Source organism: Urocitellus parryii, chromosome 1 (genome assembly GCF_045843805.1).
Source record: "Urocitellus parryii isolate mUroPar1 chromosome 1, mUroPar1.hap1, whole genome shotgun sequence".
NCBI lineage: Eukaryota > Metazoa > Chordata > Mammalia > Rodentia > Sciuridae > Urocitellus > Urocitellus parryii.
This window is the reverse complement of record NC_135531.1, coordinates 63,862,074-63,886,641: the sequence shown is the minus strand read 5'-3', so window position 1 is coordinate 63,886,641 and position 24,568 is coordinate 63,862,074. Positions and strand designations below refer to the sequence as shown.

Below are 24,568 nucleotides of genomic sequence, written 5' to 3'. Positions count from 1 at the left end.
CAGGGCCATTCTTTAACCTACTGTAGATGGGTCGGCAGTAGGAGGGATGGGGTGCCAATCTCCTCTTCATGTTCTGTACCTGTGATAACCAGGTTTACCTGTGGCCAAAAAGGCCTGAACTTAATGAAGGAGGCTTTAAATGGAAGTGTACTTAGAGTATGTTAAGCAAGTTGTATATGAGTTTTGTCTGTGATTTCTGGGTGAAACTTAGGTGATGGGCTCTGGAAGGAGCTGTTTCTGGGGTCATCTTTCACACAAGACTGTGGACCAGATAGCAAGGACAGTGTGGTCTAGGCTTCAGGAAGTAGGAACTCCTATCCCGGCAGCAGCTGGCTTTGTTAGCTAACCTTCCTCAGGCCCAGGCTCTTCTTCAAGGAAGTCAGCAGAAACATGTGAGCCTGACCTTGCTTAGGGTGTTTCAAAGCCCCAAAGGAATAGGCCACGTGGTTTGAAAATTGCTTCAGAAAGTAGAAGTGTGCATTGTCATTTGTACATTACCTCTGATGTCTCTGATTTCTCTCTTTGGGTTAGAGAGATGTTCCTGGTCTGGTGTTTCTTGTAGTGATCTCATTGTATAGATGTTTCACATGCATAGGACATTCAGATTTCCAGGTAGGAAAAGACAAATATGGACAGTAAGTTTGCAGCCCACTTGAATCCTTTCTAAAATAGTGATCAAACTCTTGGTGTTTAGATTAAAATCTCCTTTGGGTTAAACCCTGCCTTTTGAAATAGGTTTAACCTTTTGAAATATTTGGTTTAATGCCATTAGTTGCTAAGTCAGGTCTTATTCCCAGGCCAAAGAACAATATTATAAGTGAGTCTATTCCTATACCTTTATGGATAATTATAATTCAAGAATGATCATTTGGGAAACAAATTTAACCAGAGGGAAGGCTGAATATTTTCATGTCAACAGATAGTTGAAAATTTCACCAAAAAGAGAAAATCCCTTGGCACATCCTGGTTACTCTGAATGATCCAAACACAAAGTTTTAATTTAAATATTATAACTTCAAAACTCTTCTCCCAGTGAATATCAAGCCTCATAATACCTTTCTTCTTTAGCCTGGACCATCTTTTGTACTCATTCAGTGTGCCCCACCACTCCCCATTTTTTTTTTTCATTGACAGATAAAGTATTGTGTGTGTGTGTGTGTGTGTGTGTGTGTAGGGGTGGGAGGGTTTGCCATCTTGGACTACAGAGTATCTAATGGTCTTGTGGAATCATCCAGAATGCACACCCTAAGAAATCTGTCTTATTTACTCTGCTAAGTTATGTGGTCTCGAAAATAATGGTGGTAATTTTTTTTTTCCTGATTTTGTGGTTTAAGAACTAAAGTTATAAACCTCAGGGGAACTAAGCAGTGTGTTTATGGATAGTTACAAATTTGATAAGGTGTTGGTGGAGAACTTGGCAGAATTTGGCATGTCTGAAATAGCAGCTGGGTGTATAACTCCCTCCCCCTGGATTTTAAGTTCTATATGGGAAACACATTATATATGTCTTTTCTCTCCCAGAGGGGCGCCTTCAAGTTGAAAGAGTGTAATTTGGTCTGGGGCCGGGGGAGGGGGCCTATTAAGACTGATCTTTACTCTGTCTCTTGTCATTTTCTAGGTCAGCCACATTCCGGGCTGCTGCAGTCAGGGCTCATCAGCTGCTACGTCACATACCTCACTTTCTCAGCTCTGTCTAGCAAACCTGTAGAAGTAGGTAAGCCAGCCTTGTTAGAAGCACGTGTCTGTGGTGTGAATATTTTCATGAGCTGTTGTTAAAATATCTAAGATTCAATAAATCGAAGATGATGATCTAGACTTTTTCAAGAAACAAAGTCTTTAACTTGGGCTATAATGAAAATTCCTTCTTCTGAGTCTTCTTGCTGTTAGTCTATTTTGTATTTTGCTGCTGTATTGTTCTCAAGGAATTTTTTTTTTTTGCTTTATTTATGTTTTTAGTTGGTTATTAATTTTCTTCAGGAGCTTATTTCTCTGTAACAGAGACAAAATGGAAAGAATATGGCAGGAGAAGGAAGCAGAATACAGGATTTTAATCCAGATCCACCACTTGTTGGTGGGTGACCTCAAACTGCTCTTTTTAAATGACATTTATTTACAGAGACAGCAGAACATAGTGGTTAGTGTGAGCTTTGGAGTCAGACTGCCTGGGTTTATAGTTTGGTTCATTAGAGTGTTTTTAAGAATTTAGTGAGAATGCCGTCAAGTTATATATATCAATCACTTAGAACCATTCCTGGCTCATAGTAGGTTCTATGTAAGGGTTAGTTGCTACTATTATAGAATTGTAGATTATTTAAAAAAGGGGTTTTAAGTTGAAAACACTCATATCCTGTGATATTAATATAGACTCCTAAGAATTTCCAGTAAAGGATCAAGTTTTCTTTTTGATCTCAAGCTCATTATATTTTATCCTTACCTTTATTACTTGTGATATACATACACACATATATACACACATACACATAAGAATATGTGTGTTTGGGGCTATGTTTCATCTTATATTAATTGAGTAAATGTAGTCTCTTTAGAAAATTGAAGTCTTTTAAATTTTGAAAGCAAAGGCAATGATAATTTTGAAGGTTTTAGCATATATGGATACTATTTTTATGAATTGCCTTTATAGCTATTTATAATGAAAAGTGATATAATTAGAAGTCTTAGAGTAAGCTTAGACTATTCTGGATTTAATTTTTAAAAAAGAAAAGGGCCTATTTTGATTCTATACGTTTATTTAAATCCATTTCTCTTTCAGGTTTTCTTTTATGACTGTTTGTATATAAATCTCCAGTTTTAACTTAATGGGACTTTTGTTTATATGTTAATCTTGTTTTTACTTAATGGGATTTTTGTTTACAGTATTTTTAAAATAGCAAATATCACTTAAAAATAGCAAAACACATTTATTTCTTCAGGTAGCACCACTTAAATAGAAAAGTTATAGTTCATTCAAAAATTTTCATTGGCCTAAGGATAAAGAGGTTTTTAAACCACAGCAGGATAGACAAAAAGTAAATTACCACTGGTGGTAATGTTATAGAAATCTTTTTTTTTTTTTTTCTTATTGGTACCCAGTATTGAACTCAGGGCTACTTAACCTCTGCGCCACATCCCCAGCCCTTTTATATATATCATTTAGGGATAGAGTCTCACTGAGTTGCTTAGTGCCTTGCTTAGTTGCTGAGGCTGCCTTTGAACTTGTGATCCTCCTGCCTCAGCCTAAGGAGCTGCTGGAATTAATTATAGGTGGATGACACTGTGCCCCACTTACAGAAATCTTTATATGTAGCCTTTCACATTTTTTCAAAGTTCAGACCTAAGTTATAGACTAAAAGAGGTCAGGACCTTTGTGTTACCTACATAAATTGACCTCTCTGGTTTAGGAGCCTGGGCCAGGAGGCTTTATACTGCTCCTGTGAGTTAGTTGTGACTGGCTCAGCACCCTGCCCCTCTGTCTTCAGCAGCTCCCAAATCAAGTGAAAAATGGATCTGACTTTCTTTTCAGTATTGTTTGAAGAGTACTAAAAAAGAGAAATTCTCTTCAATTATTCCCTTTAGCAGTAATCTGGAATGTGAGAGTCTCGCTCCAAGTGTTTGCCAATGTGGAAGAGTGGTGCATTGAAATAACAAAAACCTAGTCTGAGTAGACTTGGACGATACAGTAGAAGGTTCCAATGATTAAGGAGTCACACCAGAGTTACCTGAATTTTCCCCAAATGAATGCTCTTGTGAATGAATTACAATAGGCTTTTCTAATTGAACTCTTATTACTTTGTTTTCTGTACAAGCTCTGGATGAACATGGGAAGAATGTTACCATTTGTGTGCCCAACTTTGGTCAGGACCTATATAGAGATGAAAACTTGGTGACTACGCTGGGTACTCTCCTCTTGATTGGGTGCATCTTGTATTCTTGGTAAGTCTTAGGAGTTCCTTGAGGCCAATTTGCAGACTTCGAAATTATAGGAAAAGAATTTAAATAAGTTTCAGCCCCTGTGAAGCAGCAAAACAAATACCATCTGAAGAGGGGAGAAATGGCCAGAAGTAACAAAGAGATACAATGTGAACTCTCCATGTTGGAACTGTTTACCTTACTTGTATTTATTGGGGTAAGTAAGAATAAACACACAGTATATTGTAGTAATGTTACCTCATGCCCTTTAAAAAACAGTTGAATATTAGTTGCTATAGCATTCTTGAAGAGCAAGGGAACAAAAAGTGAGGAAGAGTTAGTGTGTGCCAGAATATTCTGGCAACTTTTTTAATTCAAGGGAAATCGCATTTGTTCTGTTGTTACTGAAAGAGTACAGTGCTCTGCATACATGGTCATTCTGTGCATAAAAACCTGGAAAGACAGGAAATGTCCTTTTTTAATGCTAAAACCTACAGTGTTGTGGGTAGGTAAGGCAGCCCCTCCCAGAGTAGATGCCTTTCAGATGCTCACGTGGAAAAAACCTTCCACTTTGAAAGGGTTTCAAAAATGCTAGGGAAAGAATAGTCAAGGATAGGAATGGCTTACATATTTCATTGACAATTAAGCTTCTTTTTTGACAGTAACTTTTTCACAAGTAGGTTTTACTTCTGTGTGTTTTATAAGTTGTTTGTTAGTGTTTCAGCGTATAAGAAATTCACCTTGCTGGGGGCACATTATATCTTCCTTTTACTGAAACTAAACAGTCCTGGTGGTGATAGAGTGTATAAACAAAATGTCATTCTGAGCATGTTGGCACTTTTTCTCGCAACTCTTACTGTTAGAAGGGGGCCCACAAGGACACAGGCCAGAGTATGTATCAGCCAGAGAACACTTGCTGTGTTGCAGGTAGTTAGAATGATGGTGGTCTAATATTGGTCCTTAGTCTGTCACATAGTGACAGAGTCTCTTTGTTGCAGCAGAAGGGACCGTGGTGGCCACTTTCTGTGCTTTCTTTTGTATTTATTCCACACATTGTTCACTGAGTACCTGCTTTCTACAAATTAGCAAATGGAATTCAGGCCCAATTCAATGGAACATTTGAAAATACCCATAAAGTTACGGAGATTTTGAATTCTGATTCTTGGCTCTTCCTTCCTTGAGTAAGCTTTTCCTTCCTGAGTCTGTTATTGTTGGGCTTTGAGGGGAAATGGCAGCAACAAGCTCAATTCATGATTTCTCACTGAGTTGTTTTCTGTATTGGCAGGCAAAATGCTTGTAAATCAGGGGAAGAAAAGTAGGTTACTAAACCGCATATCCACTTTTAAAATAAAATATAGCTGTATCTACACATGTAGAAAAATTCCAGAAAGAAAATAAACCACTTATAATAATAGTGGCATTAGAGATAACTTGTATTTCTCCGCGCCCCATTTTTATTCTTAACAAGCTTTTTTTTTTTTTTTTTTACAGTGAGATAGCATTTCTTTTTAATTTTTGTATTACAAAAAAAAAAAGTATTTTACAAAGTAAAACCATATGTTTTGTTTTGGTACTGGATGGTGAATCCAGAGGTGCTTTACCACTGAGCCACATTCCTTAGCCATTTAAAAAATTTTTAATGTTTTTATTTTGAGACAGAGTCTCACTAAGTTGCTTAGGGCCTTGCTAAGTTACTGAGGCTTCTGAGCTGCTGGGATTTACAGGTGTGTTCTAACCCACCGAGCAAAACTGGGCTGGATGGTCAATGGGTTATGGGATGCAGGGTAGTTTACCACTTAGACAAAATAGAATTTGAATTTGCTATAAAAAAGATAGCAAAGATTTTACTTAATGTGTTGTGTAAAATTACCACGTGGAATTGGAGTTATTTTATAGCATGGAATTTTCACTCAGTCACATCTTGGGTTTTCTAGTAAGCACAAAGAATCACTTTTTAGCCACCCTTGAATCTGCCCTTGAGTGAGAGATGATACATAAAATGTCTCTTTCAAAATTAAGGCATTACAATGGAAGTCAGGCAGGGCTAATCTGATATTCACCAAAGATGTCAATTTTCAAAGCTGACAGCTACCATTTAAAATCTGTCTAAAAGCCAATAACAAAGCTTATTAAATGCCATGAATTAAGCTGTAAAACTGTAGTAGCCAATGGAGTGATGAGATATAAAATAGCAGCTCACACAAAGTGGAGCTGAGGGTAACCAGCCTACTCTGTGAGATGTTTCTTTAACCCAGAGGCATGAACACGCTCGGTGCAGATGGACAGTTTATTCCTCTCAAGAGTGAGTGAAGTGCCATATGGGGGTCTGATGATTAATGTTTGCTGTAATTACTCACTGTAGCCCCAGGAGGTGTCAGCTTTGAGAAGGCTCTAAACAAATCACAAATCCGTCTAAACAAATTACAAATCGGCCTCTCACAGAAGTGATGGGCCTTGGCCCATTTGGGGGTTTTCAGTTCTTCTTTGAGTTTACATTTTCCTCCATGGCTCAAAGAGAATGAGGGGTTGGATGAGGGTTACAAAAAGGGGCCACATTGTCTGGATGGAAACTGTCATTTGAACATGATTGCAGAGATATCTATAATTCTTGATAGAAATTGTAGGAAGCTGGGAGATTGAGTAGTGTGCAAATTAAAGGGAGACAAAAATCACCAGCGTTCATTGCAAGGCCCAGATTGCCTGGGGTTCACTTTTTATGAGGTTCTGGAAGGCCCAGCCCACTGAGCTTTCTTCTTCTCACATCTCTGGAGTCTCCCTGGTCCACCACTCAGACACTTATCTTTTTTGGGGCTCTCTCTCTCTCGCTCATGAGGGCTGCTACTGCGACATCAATGAGAGCATATTGTACTCAGTGCCATCTCAGCTAGGAAGAAGGAAGAAGGGGTCAGCCAAAACTTACTTCCTGGCTCTCCACCTGTGGCCATGACGTCTCCAGAGCCCCCATCCCTTGCACCCAGGAATGATGGCTGTGAAGGAGCATCCCAACTTGGACTCATCTCACCTTGGCCCACTTGCAGGGCTTCTTTCTATAAGTCCATCCCTCTTAGGCCTGCCTTGTGAGTTTGTCAGGGAGGACAGGATTTATGACATCTGGTAGCAAAGTCTGCACATGTTCCTTAGAGATTTTCAATAACCCAAAGGACTTTGTCCGGCTCCAAAATCAACTGAATCAGGTACTAAGGGGAACCTGCATTGTGCATCCTTCTGCCAATATGGAAGAGATTGGGCTAACTCAGTGGTAGGGGGAGAGAAGGAGGGCAACATTTTGGGGGATTTATTAATATCTATGAGGCTCTACTGGCATTTGTGGATCCTGGGATGGTGAACATGCTACAGTGAGTTAGATGCTCTCTGAAAATGAAGCATTGCCTGGGCCATAGGCTGTTAGTCTCCCCCTATTCTCTCAGGAAGTTCCAGGTTAAAGTCACACATACCTTAGCCCTGGAAGAGAAGACCTTAAGAGAACTTGGGGATTCTTTTATAGCTACTTGTGCTATGCTGACCAAATAGATGGGTCTTTGTAACAGCCTGCATGCAGACAATAAGAATTTCCTAGCTTAAAGAGCTTGCAAAATCAATATGTTCTTGATAATTCCAAGAAGAGAGTCTTACTTGGGGAAAGGCTATGACTGAATAGTATGACCTTATTTTATGTTAACATCTACTTATAGAAATCATGGCCCTAGGGGCTGGGGCTGCAGAGCGCTTGCCTCGCATGTGCAAGGCCTTGGGTTCAATCCTCAGCACCACATAAACATAAATAAATAAAATAAAGATGTTGTGTTCAACTGCAACTAAAAAATAAATATTAAAAAAAATCATGGCACTAAATGATGAACTGGAGATTAATATTTTAGAAATCAAAATAAAACCTTCCCCATGTTTGGTGTTCTTTGATAACAGAAAGGAAGTGACAAATGCGTTCGAATCTGAAGCTTTGTCTTTCTGAAACAGTCTTATTAAAAAAAATTATAAATAGAATTACAATTAACAATTAAGTGTATCACTTGAAGAATATTCATTTATCATCTTTCAGATGAAAATTTCAGGTGTCAATCTCATCTTAAAATTAAAAGTTACAGCTGGGTCTGGTGGTGTACCCCTGTAATCCCAGCAGCTTGGGAAGCTGAGGCAGGAGGATCTCAAGTTCAAAGTCAGCCTCAGCAAAAGCAAGGTGCTAAGCGATTCAGCAAGACCCTGTCTCTAAATAAAATACAAAATGGGGCTGGGGATGTGGCTCAGTGGTTGAGTGCCTCTGAGTTTAATCCCCAGTACCCCCTCCCCAAAATGACATTTTCCCCTGGGAAAACTCTATACTATACTAAAACATAATTCATATGAACAAAATATTAGGCACTCTTAAATAAGTTCAGGGGCAGATGTGTGCTTTCCAAGTCAGGAAGTGGGAATGGAGTGGGCCTGCACTAGCATCTATCACTTCAAAGCAGAAATGAAAGTGAGGCTGTTGAACTTGTGTGGGCTATAGAACAGCAAAGTGGGTGGATCCCAGAAGACCTCTTTGTGAGCAAGGTTTTTTATTGTTTCTCTGTAGCTCATTGATCTTTCTTTGGGAAAGAAGAAAATGAGCAAAGAAGGCCATGCTGCCTCATGGGGTTTACTGGATCAAAATGAGTCTCTGTGCCTGTCCACTAGCAACCAGCTTCCTGAGAGCAACACTTGTCACCCATCTCTGGACTAGCTCGGAAGCTTTGTGAGGCAGGATTGTTTCCTTTTTCATTTCTAAGTCCCAGTGCTCAGAAGGGAGCCTGACATACAACAGAACTTCATTACATATTTGCTAATGAATCTATCAAGTTAATACTGGAACCCTAAGTATTGTATATATTTATATTTGCTTAAAATGTTTCTATGTTTTTGTTTTTAGAGAAAATAAGGCTTTACCCTTGTAAACCAAATTGTATAACATTTTGCCTCTCTAGATGTGGGGAAAATTATGAAAAGATTTTTTTAAACTATACTGAAAGCTATTCTGTGTTAAATTTCCAAAGGGAAATGTCCTTCTGGCATAGGCGACTATCACAGTAAATGACTGTGACTTTTGCATTCGTACTTTTGCTTTCTGTTGCTACCTTTGGGTTCCCTCATAGCTTCTGAATCCCTCTAAGTAAGACTACTCATAAGGAAGGAAAAATAAAGGTGAAATCAGAAAATTATTTTGACATTAGAGGGAGGAAAGGCAAAAACCAATACCAAAAGCCAAGATAGAGGACCAAAAGGCAATCGTATTTCTCTATACCTCCCTTTGCATAAAATGCTGTAATGCAATGCACATAAAAAGATATCAGCTGAAGAATTTGGACAGTCAGTTTAGGAATAAAGTGGGATATTAGAATAGACTACCCCAGGGCATAGTGGCTCATCCTGTTATCCCAGCAACTTGTGAGGCTGAGGCAGGAGAATTACATGTTAGAGGTCAGCCTCAGCAACTTAGTGAGGCCCTAAGCAACATAGTGAGACCGTGTCTCAAATTTAAAAAAAAAAAAAAATTAAAAAGCTGGGGATGTAGCTGAGAGGAAAAGCACCTCTGGGTTCAATCCCTAGTACCAAAAAAAAAGACTACAGCCAACCCTCAGTGTCTGTAGGGATTAATGAGTTCCAGGACTTCATTACCCTGAGATGGATACCCAAATCTGTAGATGCTCAAGGCCCCTGAATAAGATGATGTGGTGAACTCGGGAACATCCTCCCTATACTTTAAATTATCTTCAGATTATTTATCATACCTGATGCAATGCAAATGCTATGTAAATAATTATTATATTGTGGTATTAAAGGAAAAGAGATTTTTTTTTACATGTTCACCATAGACATTACCACCCCAGGTATTTTTGATCTTCAGTTGATTTATCTGCAGATGAGTACAGGATAGCAACTCTTCTTTTGTTTAAGCAACAGCTTATAAGTAAGTCTCTCACTGGATCAGTGGCCATGCAGTTTTCCCTCGTTCTAGGCAACAGACCATGTTAATATGTCCTGCTGATGTTTTGTTTGTTTCTTAGTTTGACATCAACAACAAGATCAAGTTCTGATGCTCTGCAGGGGCGATATGCAGCTCCTGAACTGGAAGTAAGTTTGTTTCTTTTCCTGCTTCAACTCAAGATCCACTTCTCAGGAAGGTCTTTTGTGTTTGTGTCTTTATTAATCTGCATTCCATGATCCTCTTTATCTGCTCAGGAAAGAATAATATATATATTATATATATTATTTATATATATATATATATACATATTTATATGTATGTAATATAAAATATATACACACACACATCCTTTCCTATATATAGTATGGGATTACAATAAATCAGCTAGATTGGGGATATAGATCAGTGGTAGTGCTTAGCAAGCAGAGGGCTCTGGGTTCCATACCCAGCACACGCACACACACCCTACACACACAAAGAAAGAAGTAATTCTTAATTTTTCCTTTAATAGTATTAGCCTCTTGCATGGCATCTTGCTGCCCACCCTCCACCAGAGACTGGCATAATTTTTATTTGGTCATAAAACAGTGCGCGCGCACGCGTGCGCACGTGTGTGTGTTAACTCCTGCTCCACTCATCTGTTTTCTATCTGATGCGGCCTACATATGCAGTGTAACTATGAGGTTATGTAACAGCTGTTTTGAAGGGAGAGAAAGATGGGAAAGTGAGGGAACTACGTGTCCTGCGCAGACACTTCTGAACAGGTAAATGCATGGGCTCACCTAACTGCATCAGGTCCATCAGGTGGGCATGTCATTGGGTAAAGAATTATGAACAATAAGTGCACTGATTTCAGGCCCATCAGTTCCTTCTCCTGCATGTCCCAAGAATTAAGGTGGTTAAAGTCTCTTTCTAGGGTATTGACTAAGGCTAGAAAGGTCTAAGCAGATGGAGGTGGCCAGGAAAAGACTCAGTTCTGACCCCCCAAATGGCATGGAACAAGGGTTCCAGTGGTGGCTAGGATGGATAGCACTTGATGTGCCAGGCACTATTCTAAGCTTTCCGTATGTGATTTCTTTTTAAATGTTGTAAAAAAACAAACAAACAAGCAAACAAACCTAGTGAGGTGCTAACTGTATCTCCATTATCACCGGGGAGGCGGGGGATGGAAAAGTTAAGTCATTTAAACTTGCAAGTTTCAATTTGCCAGAATAGAAACCTCGCATTGTGGCCCCCGTGTCCGTGTTCTTGACCATGCTGCCCAGGCGCTCAGCTGATGTCTCCTGGTCCTTGCTGCTGGCCTTGCCTGGCATCCAGCCACTGTCTGCATTTTAATGATTTTCTCTGGATGGAAGAGCCCTGGTGTCTGTCCAGTTATGAGCACTTTACTCTGCATCTGGGCGTCTAGGGATGGGCTTTCCTGCACCTGACCCCAACATAGTGGACCATTATGGAGGCTTGTCACTCTGCCAGCATCATTCACCAACTCTTTCTGTCACTTAAAGGAGAAAACTGTGAGGACTTTGAATAGGTTGCTGCCTACTATACAGAAGAGAATGGTCTCTAAGGCAGGCATTTGTTCTCACAACTGACTGGGTGGCCACCTGCTGAGGCTGGATGCTTATGGTTTCAATGTCCCTATTGTGTACAGAGTGCAAGCTCAAAGAAAAACAAGTCTCTAAGTTAGGTTTAAGAGAGGATGTTGTTCTTCTCACTCTGTGGGGAAAGGGCCCAGTGGGTTTCCCTCTGAGCAAGTCAGTTTGTTCTCCTATTTCACAGGATACACCTTTTAAAAGAAAGGGCTGATATTTTCTTGTGGTAACTTAAGCTTCAAAAAAACTAGGACCTCAGCCTACCGGGTCTTGAGCTCACTGAGTGAATTAGCATATTGAATCTTAGACCATGTCACACTCTCCAAGGCTCTGTCAAGGCTGATACCTCTATTACATGTTTACTCACCACTCAGGAGGGAAACAAGGATTTGGCCTGGAGGGGTTCAAACAGGACAAAGTCCAGAGCTCCCACATCCTCAGGCCTGGCTGGGCTTTTTTGTACTTCATATGTCTTCTGCCAAAAATTTTTGATGACCCCGTACTTCCCAGACTGTCTTGATAGGAAATGTAGACAGGCCTTGTCCTTCCAAATTCCTTAACTTTCCCATTTCAGATTCTGTCAGCTTTACTCTTGTTAGTATCCTATCTCACTTATTATGAATCATAGACCCTGTGGTCTCCATCCTGTGACACTGAGCTAGTTTGGTGACTCAGGCCAGTTATTTAACTTGGTTTTTACAACTGTAAACAGAATAATAGTCCCAATCTCAAAGGTTAAAGAGGATTTGATGAGGTCATACTAGCAGGGAGTGCAAGAAGAGGGGGACTCTTGTCTTATGAGGTGGCAGAGTTGGGCAGAGGGTGAAGTTGAAAGACAAGATAGGCTGGAAAAGCCTTTTTAACCGCAGAGGGTGCTCGTATGACCCAGAGCATGTTGTTCCTGGGGGTCCTAATTTTCTGATGGTTCTAATAGCAGGCTCTTCTCTGCCTGCTGTGGTCTATCATTCCTGGGGGGAAGCCCAGGTAGGGCTTGCTGTGGGCAGGCACTGGCTGTGGGGCTGGACGGATCTGCTGCTGACATGCAGTATTAGGGAACTGTTATCTGGAGGCTCTGTTCCCAGCACTCAGTGGGGGGAGCACCAAGCCCTTTGAGGAGGTCTGGGTGACACATCTCCATGTCCGTGGTGTTTCCAGTCACCAGCACCTGGCCTACCTGGGAAACAGCATGGGCTTAATCATTTCTTCTGAGGGGATGAAGTGTGTAGCTCAGGGCCTCAGACATGGTTCCAGCAGGGCAGGGTTGGCACGTGGGTGTCCCCTAGTTCTTTACTGATGAGGAAATAGCAAGCAAAAACCAGGCGTCTGACAGTGTTTCGTTTGCTTTCCCAGGTAGCTCGGTGTTGTTTCTGCTTCGGGCCTGATGGAGTGGGTAAGTGGCATACTCTCATTCCGTGTGTCCCTGGGCACTGTGGGCTCACAGCTCTCACTGTAGGCATTTGCAATTCAGATATTAATGTCCTGAACAGTAAGGGGGAAATTTATGTTCCACAACACTTTCTCATTCTTTGTCAAGGAGCTTTGTGTGTGTTGATATTCTGGTAGGGAAAATCAGTCTGTATTCTGACTCGTATTTAAGTTAACTTATACAATAAGACTTATAAAAGTGGAACACACAGTTTTAAAGGAAGGATTTGGAAAATCCAAGAGGTCCTGACATCTCATTTTAGGGCCATTTTGTTCCTAGAACTACTGCTCTTTTGGAAGGGAGGGTCCCAGAGGCTATTCTCTCCCTTTCTGCTTCTAATATGCTCTATGTCTTTACGGGCTCTCTTTCTTTTGCTCTGCTAACATAAACATGGTGCTTGGTGACTCTTCTGATCAAGGGAGTTATGGGGTGAGGGTGGCGGGCAAGATGGCTCTGGATAGTTTTTTTCTGCTCAGCAGCTACTGGGACAGAAATGAGTGCTAAGACCGGAGGTGTGCTCATGTTGACTCTCTTCGCTTGGGCCCCCTTTGTGATTTGCAGTCACGGAAGAGCAGCAGAATGTGAAAGAGGGACCTCGGGTCATTTATGATGAGAAGAGAGGCACTGTCTACAGCTATTCCTATTTCCACTTCGTGTTCTTTTTGGCTTCCCTGTATGTGATGATGACTGTTACCAACTGGTTCCAGTGAGTGACCCACTTGATTATTCAAAAAATTAAGTGTTGTTCTTTTTGAAGTGCCAGGGTGCAGCTCAGACTTCCTGGAGGAACTAAACCCTTCTCCAGGTCTTGCCGTACCCATAGCCTTAAGAACAAACAGTCCTTACCTGTCAATCAGCATCCTTTTCACCCTGGGAATTGGTGGTGCTTCCTGCAGCATTAAGAGTTGGAAGGTTAGTGGGGGTCTAGCTCAAAGGTAGAGTGAGAGTCCCTGGATTCCATCCCCAGCACCCAGAAATAAAAGAGAAATAATGGATGAACTCCACAAGGCTGACTAAAAAACACAGTAATAGCAATGGAGGAAAATACTTTTTTAAAAAGAAGAAAATATCCTTTTTTTTTTGTTTTTCCTACTTCAAATGTTGTCTCTTTTTAATTTTTTTTCTTTGTGCAGTACTTGGATAGAATGCAGGGCTCTCTACCTGGGTACTACATCCTTGGCTCTTTTTAAGTTTTATTTTGAGACAGGTTCTAGCTAAGTTGCCCAGGCTAGCCTTGCACTTATGATCTTTTCTTAGCCTCCTGAGGAGCTGGGATTACAGGCATGTGCCACTGTACTGATTTTTTTTTCTACTTTTTAAGTTATTGCTATGTAACAGACCTGACTTTCTCTGTTACTATGTGGAAATTCATGCTTTTCAAACTGTTCCAAAGTTTCCGTTATTTCAAAATTTGTTTGATAACTTAGGATAGACCCTAGAGAGATAGCAGGCTCTCTGTACTGTCTTTGATTCAGCAAATGGATCCTCTGTGTCACCCTGCTATAGGTAGCAGGACTGATAGCTTAGTGGGGGAGACACATCATGATTCAAGTCAATTACAGTGTCATAAAATGAGGTGCACTGGGTATAAAACTAAAATGAGGCAAGGGGATGAAAAATACCAGTCGGGTGGGGGTGAAGTTCAGACCCATTGATAGGAAAAGACTTCTTTGAGGACATTCTTCCTAAACATCCCTTTATCGTGTATGTGATACTTGGTATTGAACTCAGGGATGCTCCATTACTGAGCTTTTTAGTTTTTAGTTTGAGCAAGGCTCCCACTAAGTTGCCCAGGCTGGCCTTAAACTTCGGTCTTCAGTCTCCTGAGTAGCTGGGATCACCATGCCTGCCATCCCGAATGTCTCCATGAGGGAGGGGAAGGAACTTATAATGCTCCCCTGTGATGCTTTGAGAATTCCTGGGGAATTTTGACTTGGGATGCAGAAGAAAGGGTGAAGAGAGCTGTAATAACAAAGGCAGATAATGACAAATGTTGTTGAGGATTTGGAGAAATTGGAACCCTCTTGTGTTGCTGGTGAAATGTAAAACGAAGCTGCTTTGGAAGATATTTTGGCAGTTCCTAGAATGGTTAAACACAAATATGATCCAGTGATTCCATTCTGAAGTATAAAACAAAAGACAAAAATAAAATTATGGCTGGGCATGGTAGTGCACACCTATAATCCCAGCAGCTCAGGGGTCTGAGACAGGAGGATCACGAGTTCAAAGCCAGCCTCAGCAAAAATGAAGTGCTAAGAAACTCAGTGAGACCCTGTCTCTAAATAAAATACAAAATAGGACTTAGGATATGGTTCAGTGGTTGAGTGCCCCTGAATTCAATCCCCAGTACCAAAAAAAAAAAAAAATTATATTCATTTAAAATGTTGTGCACAGATATTAATGTCAGCATGATTCATAACAGTGTAAAGTCAGAGATAAGCCAAATGTCCAACAACTGATGATTAAAAAATATGCCAAGTCTACATAATGAAATATTATGTAGTGATAACAAGGAATGAAGCAAGGTTGAACATCCCTAATTCAGAAATCTGAAATGCTTCAAAATCTAATATTACACTCAAAAAGCTTCCTTTTTTGGTGCATTTAAGATTTTGGACTTGCAGATTAATAATGCTCATCCAGTAATGTCCATGCAAATATTCCAAAATCTGTCTATCGTAAATTATCAAACAAGTTGAGACAACTCCAAACTCTGAAACACTTCTGGTTCAAGCCTTCAGATAAGGAATACTCAACCTGTATTGATACATACTACATCCTGAAAAGAGTATGGAACACAATGTGCTAAGAAAAAAAGAAGCCAGTCACAGAGGCTGCATGATGCCATTTCTATGAAATGTCCAGAGTAGGCCAGTCCATACAGACAGATTAATAGATTAATGAATGCAGGCGGACCTGGGAACTGAGCTTGGTAGGGGAACAAGGGGTGTGCAGGTCTGGCATAATGAGAATGTTACAAAATTGATAGTAGTTATGATGCACAAGTCTGTGAGCTTATTAAAAGCCATTGAATTATGCATTCTAAATGGGTGTGAGTTATACCTCCAGTGGGTTGTTTTTTGTTGTTGTTTTTTTAAAGAAAGTTTAGTGAGGACGGGAAGCAGGGAGGCCCTTAATGGCAGAGACTCTCCCCTCATTTCCTTTCTATTCTGATGGCTGGATGTCTTATTTCCAACAGCTATGAAAGTGCCAGCATTGAGACCTTCTTCAGTGGGAGCTGGTCCATCTTCTGGATCAAGATGGCCTCCTGCTGGGTGTGCGTGCTGCTGTACCTGTGGACGCTGGTCGCTCCCCTCTGCTGTCCCTCTCGGCAGTTCTCCGTGTGAGGATGGCAGCTGGCCACTTCGCTCAGCAGGCTGTGCTGAAAGAGCTGTCCTTTGAACCAGTGTACCAGGGTCTGAGCAGCAACTGGCGCCTTATGAAAAGCTGATATCCCCTGGCTATCTTAAATGTGTCCGAAAAAGCTTTCGGAGATAAGGAACAAACAAACAAAACCCAGATGAGCTTTTTAAATTCTGAAATTCAGAAAGAAACTACCAATTTGTCCTGAAGAAATTGAAATTTACAACCAACCTGAACTTGTGATACATGCATTTTTATGTCTTACCCTTAGGAACTGGGTAGTGGTACTTGGGTATGCTGTCACCAAAAGAATGGTATAACATCTTTTTACAGGGATAAAAATTATCTTGTGTGACCTTTATTCCCATTCTTGGAATTAAAAAGAAAGCAAAATGTTGAGTCTCCAGCCCCCAAGAGAATCCAGACCCCTGTCTCTCTTACTTTCATCTCCTAAATCACCTCCTGGAGCCTTTTCCCCAAAGGGCTCTGCTCACAGCTCCCTGGTATTTATAGGGAACAAGAGGAAGCACCTGCCTTTAAATCCACTCTCAGTGCTGCCTCCTCGTGGTTCCCAAGTGTTTCCCTTTGTGGTTGTGATGCTGGGAATCACAGCCTTCCCTCTCTGCCCTTGGCCTTCCAGAGGTCCCCTCATCCTTTCTGGGTTTAGCATCTTTGTAATAATGTGAAAAGCACAATTTGCCATCACTATCCATGTGTTTCCCCATCATGTTAACACTACCTGATCCAACTTACTGCAATAAGTAGGGCACTTATCCATGGTGGTGTTCATGTGATTCTAGAACAAGATTCATGTTTTCTTTGCCTAAGCGATGGAGAACTATGGTTCTTACTTGTTCATGCTATAATTAATAATACTTTAAGGACCTTAACAAAAAGTTTCTTCTTGGCTGAAATCTGCTGCACCCCTCTTTCAGGTGGAAAGGTTAGCCCCTCAGCTTCTCCTCCACCTTGAAACCTTTGAAATTATAAAAGCAAAAGAGCTTTTGTTTCCTGAATTTGTAATGTGACCACACTATTAATATCCATTGTGGTTTCATTTCCTTGGAGTAGATTTGCTGAGGTGAAAATCCCAGGTGGCCTCTCAAACAGGGCTGACCAGACAAGTCTGTTAGAAGCTGTGGAGTAACTAAATATCCTTAGAAGAAGAGGTGGGTGGTTGGGGATATTTAATTAAGCCATAAACAACATCCAGAGAAATTTCCAAAATACATATTTGTAGAATAAAATGAGAATTGACTTTTGGCAGCTATGTGAGATGCACATTTTCAGTATTGGATGTTCTTATCAGGGAGGAGATTTGTTGAGTGTAACTCCAGTAAAGACACCAGTGGACCCAGGCGCAATGGCGCATGCCTGTAATTCCAGCGGCTTGTGGGTCTGAGGCAGGAGGATCATGAGTTCAAAGTCAGCCTTAGCAAAAGCGAGGCGCTAAGTAAGTCAGGAGACCCTGTCTCTATGTAAAATGCAAAATAGGGCTGAGGTTGTAGCTCAATGGCCAAGTGCCCCTAAGTTCAATCCCTGAGTTCACACCAGTGGAAATGCCATGAGACTCTTTTTGAACCTCCTTGAAGACTTGGCCTAGACCCTTTTTCTGTGCCCCTCTGTATGAGTTGAGCAGAACTGAGTCTCACTTAAACCTGGCTCCCATGAGCCAACGTGCTAGTGGGGGAAATTACTCAGATTTTTCTTTTCTACTCACTCCTTTGCCCTCTTCTCAAAAATACCAAGGAGGAAACAAAGACAGGGGTGAATTCCTTTAGGAATTCGCCTTTTTTATAGTGTTTGATATTCAGTTTTAAAAGGCCCTTAATGTATGCCTATGTCAGTGTGTGAATATTTTTTTTTTTTTGGTAGGGCAGAACTCCATGCTGAGCAGTTCAAAGCTGCATCCAAAGTCACCAAATAAACAGTTGAACAGTTGCACACCAAGTCTGAGTGACTCTAGTGAAGCCACTGGAGAGCAAGCTCCATGAATTAGTGACAGTCTAGGAAATGAGGCTGTGTGTGGCAGCCTCCTGGCAGAGGCCACTTCAGTGCCTGGTGCAGTGACCTGGGGGCTCTGGGTCAGCCAAGGTCACCTGTAGGAAACACCATAAGAAGCCCTTTAATAGCCAAGGTAGAATCACAGGCAGTTTCTTTGGATTTCTTCCTGCCGAGGTCTAGTTGAGTTCTTGATTTGTCTTCCCATCTGGGTCTGGCAGCCAGCTGGGGTGATTTTAGAACTGGCCCTTACGCCAGGTCAGGGTCCCACTGACAAGGCCATGCATCCTGGGCTGGCCTTTGTTGGCCCCTTTGCTCTGTAGAAAGAGGCTCAGGGAAACATAAATGAGGATAATGCCCCTCACAGCTTCCATCTTAGCCAGCCCAGCCCACCCCTGTTGTGCAGCCGCACAGCTCTTGGTTTGTGGCACAGTGTTCTCCTCTGAAGGTCTGATGAAGGTCCTTCTCATTTTTATTCTCAACCGACAGTGTTAGCAAGGTTCTGGGATGGCCACAGATAGATGGCTGCACTCTGAGAACCTAGGGTGTAGAGACAAGAAGTCAACTTTAATGATATGAACCACGAGAAACAATATTCAGGTGATGAATCAACATTGATAGTTTAAAAAAAACTACATTTTGTGTTATTGAGACTTAAGAAACTGGAAAAATTGTGCCAGTTGCTTCAAGTTGCAATAACAGTGGTGTTCATTTAACTCACTGATGGCTTTTTTAAAAAAAAAATAACAGACTTTTGCTTCCTCCAAGTTTTTGTACCTGATTACAAAGGTGCCTTTCCTGAAGCTGCTGGTCAGGCTCCTCTGGAGATGAAAGCTGAAGATGTTAAGAGACTGTGTGTCTGTTTCCCCTGTGCCATTCATGTGATGTGGAAAATTTCTCCCTCTCATTTTCACGAGGGAGACTCCTAAGAATGTCACTGTAGGTAGACATGTAACCTGAATGAAGACGAGAGACCATCTTCTAAATCTCAAGTCTTCAGAAAACCTGCCATGTCATTACTGAGTTGAGCTTTTGTAATACTAGTTGGTTGGTTATGGTTTTGTCTTCACAGTTTCTTTGGGAAATTGTCTACAAATTGTTTGCCAGAGGTTTATTGAGTAGATAGACTACGGGTGTAGGCGGGAGGGAGGGTGGAGTCACTGGGACTCTTAGGGTTTCTGTTTCCAGTGAGTAGTGGCCAGCAAGGGAGTTCCCACATTGAGGACTTGCAGTTCCTCAGAGGATCCTTCACTGTGAATGACCTCAGCCTCCAGTTAATCACCCCTCTCCCCAAATTGTTGTTCTCTGCCTTTTTAAGATGACGTTCTTATTTAATTTTTGCCAGACAGTTTACCATCATTGGTGCTTCATGTTATCCTGTGAAGGGAATTCCAGGGCCTGTATTTAAGCTTCCTGGGCTTTTTTTTTTTTTTTTTCCCTCTTTCTATTGCCTTTCTAAATAAGATCTCGTTTTGTTGTACACTCACATCCTACAACTCTTGGAGTTGAAAGAGGGCTTTGCCCCCAACCAAGAGGGTTTTGGCCTTGAGCTAATAAGACCCTGAACACCTAGAAAGACAAGTGGGCCCTCCTCCGTCAAGGACAGTGCAGGTAGCCACTTGGCTCATGGAATTTTCCATGGGATGTTCTCTGCATCTTGCGAATAAGCTGAGTTTTACATTTCAGGCAGAGAAGGGTTCTCTCAGGTTGGACCTGTGACTTCACGGGATGACAGAGCTATTCACACGGATCTTTAGATCTCTCTTCTTCAGTAGATATTCACAGAGTCAGTCATTTTTGAAAGGTTGGAATATTTGGCTTTTACCAAAGAAGCTTTTTGGTTTTGTTTTAAAACGAAATCCTTTCAGAAGAAAACTTAATTGGGGAAGGGAAGATTAAAAATGCGTATGTCCAAATCCACTTCCTTAGAAGTTTAATCATATTCATGTGAATAAAATGATAGAACTCTTCAAAGGTAATCCTTTGTGATAAAGGATCCTGGGAAATTCCCTCAGGTAAAGAAAGCTTACAACAGATGAGTAATATATGTCTTGAGAGCTATTTATAAGAAATTTAAGAGGATTGTTTTGTCTTCCTTTATTAAAGATTTAAGCTTTTTTTATTTTGCAAAGAAAAACGACAATTTTATAGTCATAACTTTGTTAATTTTTTAAACTTTTTTGGAACAATTAGCTGTAGCCAAATTTTGTGGTTACGTTTTGCTATATTAGAATTTGAAACTGCAATAGGTGTGGTAAATCTACTGTTCGAAGTTTATAAAGGTCTGTGATATGGTTAGGTTTTGCTAACTTTTGAAATAATTATTTTTCCTTTTAGTTACAAAGCTGATTATGAATTTGTATTTGTTTTTTGAATGCTAATTTTTCTATACAGCATCTGAAGTTGATCAGTCTTTTCCTATGTAGAAAATGCAAAACTTGTTAACTCTGTACTTTAATAAAAGGTAAAATTGAAAACCATGGTATTTTTTCTCCTTCTGTTAGATACATATAATTCAAGTCCTTCAGTTAATGTTTTCCAAAGGTATTGATTCACATGTTAATCAGGCCTTATAGTGTGTCTGCTGATTTTTTTAATTGACGAATAAAACTTGTATATACTTATGGTATCAAATAAGGTGTTTTGAAACAGGTATACATTCTGGAATGGTCAAGTTAAGCTAATTAAGATACATATTCTTTTTATGGTGAGAATACTTAATCTTCCTGGCAATTTTTAAGTATACATTAACAATAGTCACCATGTTATGCAATGGATCTCTTGAACTTATTCCTCCTGTTTTAATGAAAGTTTGTGTTCTTTGACTAATATCACCCAACTCTATCTCAATCCTCTAGGTAACCACAGTTCTCTGTGCTTCTATGAGTTTAACTTTTCAAAGATATCATTTGTGAGATCATGTGATATTCATCTTTTTGTCTGGCTTATTTCCCTTAAGAGTGTCCTCCAGGTTCGTACAAATTGTTACATGTTGCAAGAGTCCCTTCCCTTTTGAGGCTAAATAGTGTTGTATCATATGTATGCCTCATTTTCTTTATCCATCCACCTGTTCTCTTCCTAGGGAAGCAGCAAGGTCATCATGGAAAAGACTGTGAGGTGTGAGATTTTAACAGCTATCTTGGGAAACATAATTTCCCATACCCTCTAACTGGCTTCTTGCCTCATTCAAAGGAGAAACCAGGGTCTTTACAGGGGCCCACAAAACCACATGATCTTACCCCTCTAGGACTCAGCATTACTGGCTTCCCTACTGGTGTTCAGGCTTATGAGATGTGTGCCCCCCCTGGCTCCCGCAGGTACTCTCCCTTATTTTAACGTGTCTCACTGGGATTGCTGCTACTGGGCTGGTTCTCTCACCCTCCTCACTCTTTTGCTTAAATATTACCTTTCAGTGGAGTACACCCTGACCACTCTAGGATTTTACCCTCTTCCAATTCCTTAGTCCACCTCCCTGCTTTTCTATTCTTCGCTATATTCATCACCATCTGACCTACTATTCATTTTCTTATTTGTTCACTAGGGCAGGGATTTTTATCTATTTATTCCAATGTCTCCAGCATCTAGAATGACACCAGGCATATCATAGCTGCTCAAAATAGGTGGTGAATAAATGAATAAGCAAAATAAGGATTTGTGAATGACTGTAATGGAAGATAATGCTAGAGAAGTTTTGGTGCCCTATGAAGGGCTTTAAATGCCCATTGAAATGTCTAAAACCTATACAATTGGCAGTGAGGTTTGGAATGGGGTGGTTGGCAGGTAAAGGATGATACCCTGTAGGTATATATAAAGTTAGGCGCTGGAAAGCAGAGATTTGGGTATTCAAACTTGAAAAAGTATATGAAGGGCTGGGGATATAACTTCATGGAAAGAGCATGTACTTAGCATACTCCATGCCCTGGGTTTGATCCAAAGAGAAACCCCCCTTCACCCCACACCAAAAACAAAAAACAAAAAAACAACAACAACTATGTCAAGGTTATGATGGGTCAGAAAAATTAAGCAATTTAAGCAATATAATTAAGGGTTAATATCTATTCTAATAGAACAGATCATTGATAATCATAAAACTAATGTTCATTTTGTTTCACCAAAATGGCAAGTAATTTTTAACTTAAAAAGTGTCAAAGATTATGTTGTTGAAAATGGCATTTGTGTGTGTTGTGTGAGTGACTTAGATTGCCTTAATACACACTTAATAGTGTGTATCACACTACAAATAATATACCTTTGGCCCTGGCAATTCCAATTCAAAGAATTTCCCTAAGAAATTAAGTCTAGTCAATTAACACAATTCTTATTTTGTTATAAGAAGATCCTAAAGTGTTTGTAAAAGCAAAAATAATAGAATTAAAATTCACACCTATACATCGAAGTGATACATAGCTAGTAAAAATAGTGTCATAGAAAATTGTATTATTCTATGTTGTAAAGTGGAAAATAATGTAGAAAACTGTAGGGCAATCCAGCTTGCACATGTGTGTAGTGCATATGTACGCACACACATGCAGGAAGCGTGCCCAAGCTCATTTTATTTCACAGCACCCCTCTCTCTCTCTCTACTTTGGGATGTGTTTTAACAGGAGCAGCCTGGTTGTAGCTACAGTTAATTAATTGGTCTAGGAGTGGTTTTTCCATCAGGTTGGGCAGCCTCTCCTTGGAAATCTGAACTTGGAACTGGAAGAGCGCAGCTTTAGGCTGGCTGCTGACTTGAATGGAGAATTGAGAAAACCTAAAAAGATGTTGTCAGTGACTGTTTTAGGCATCACGGACACAATAAGCCAATTTTCAGGAATTCAGAGGATTAAAACAGATGTGCAGGGAAGCAATGTGAACGAGGGAGGAAGGGAGGAGAAAACTGAATAGCCTTTCTGGATCTCCTTAAAAATGTCTCTAGTTCCAGTCCATTTTGGAGGTCCAGCTGAATAAAGTAAAATTAATGATAGCTAGCATTTGGCGAGCACTTAATGTGTGTCTCACAATGGTCCTATGGATTTACTGTTCTAATTCCCATTTTTACACATGGGGAAAATGGTCCGACTTTTCCTAAAATCCTTACCTAGTGAATTTGCTCTTATAGAAGCAGTCCGATCTCTCCTCTCCAGTTCCCTTTCCCACCTTCTCTTCACTGTCTACCCACCCCCGACTTTGCCCTTCAGGCCATCTTTGCTCTCCCAGGTAGAGCTTTCTCCTGGCTTCCCTCTTTGTATAACTGCAGTGTCTGGAAGGAATTGCACTTGACTAACAGATGTGGTACATGGACTTGAACACTGGAATGTTGGTTCTGCTCACAATGTCAGACCAAAAATTACTGTGAATTTCTCTCTTTCCCCTCTGTGGCCTCCAGGGGCTGCTTCACAGTCTGTCTCATCTACATTCCAACCAAAAGTCCAGGGCAGGGGCTGGACTCGAGAAAAGTATATTTTGTGTTTTAGGACAGGAAATATCAAAATGAGTTTGGAATATCTTGTTATTGCCAGAACACAAAATACTTTCAAAGACTTTTGATGACAAGTTATGTCCAGTTAGGAATTTTATCTAGAAAGAAATTTTTTTTTAATCACTGTATTATTTTGTGTACTGTTTCTTATTTTTTAAAGGTGCATAGAGACTGACATATTAGCAGAAACTCAAGAAGATACAGATAATCAAGTTTGGAGACAGTGTTCCAATGTTTAAATGACAGTATTACATTTAGATTGTGTGTGCTGGGGTTTAGTAAGATCTAATAAACATTTTAGTTTTAAGTGTAAGAGTTTAATTATATTAGAAAATGTAAGACTAATTTGGCTTTTCAAAGGTCTGAAGAAAATCAGTTAAAGGAATTTGGAATTTCTTTTTTCTTTCTTTAGTTTTCGGCGGACACAACATCTTTGTTTGTATGTGGTGCTGAGGATCGAATCTGGGCTGCACGAATGCCAGGCGAGCGCGCTACCGCTTGAGCCACATCCCCAGCCCAATAATTTGGAATTTCTAAAACTAAAAGTTTGATAAATATTTAGGTGTGCTTTTTCAAATTTGTAAGCCAGTTGGGAATTCATCAAAACATAAAATTTAGCTGGGTGCAGTGATGCATGCCTATAGTCCCAGAGACTCAGGAGTCAGAGGCAGGAGGATCACATGTTTGAGAACAGCCCCAATACATTAGCTAGGCCCTTAGCAAGATCCTGTCTCAAAATTAAAAAATAAAAAGGGCTGGGCATGTAGCTCAGTGTTAGAGCACCCCTAAGTTCAATCCCAGGTAACTCCAATAAACAAAACGTAAAATTAGGTGATAAACTATTAGCAAAATTAATG

General features: G+C 40.4%; 1 protein-coding gene across 1 annotated transcript in view; it reads left to right on the top strand.

Moving 5' to 3' along the window:
• Positions 1-20,692, top strand: part of Serinc5 (serine incorporator 5) — a 107,339-nt gene extending 86,647 nt beyond the window's left edge. Inside the window, exons 7-12 of the mRNA XM_026415258.2 lie at positions 1,619-1,714; positions 3,804-3,930; positions 9,948-10,014; positions 12,811-12,850; positions 13,448-13,592; positions 16,086-20,692. Coding sequence (XP_026271043.2) covers positions 1,619-1,714; positions 3,804-3,930; positions 9,948-10,014; positions 12,811-12,850; positions 13,448-13,592; positions 16,086-16,233 — 623 coding nt within the window. The 3' untranslated portion in view covers positions 16,234-20,692. The remainder of the gene's footprint in view (positions 1-1,618; positions 1,715-3,803; positions 3,931-9,947; positions 10,015-12,810; positions 12,851-13,447; positions 13,593-16,085) is intronic.
• The last annotated feature ends 3,876 nt before the right edge of the window (positions 20,693-24,568 follow it).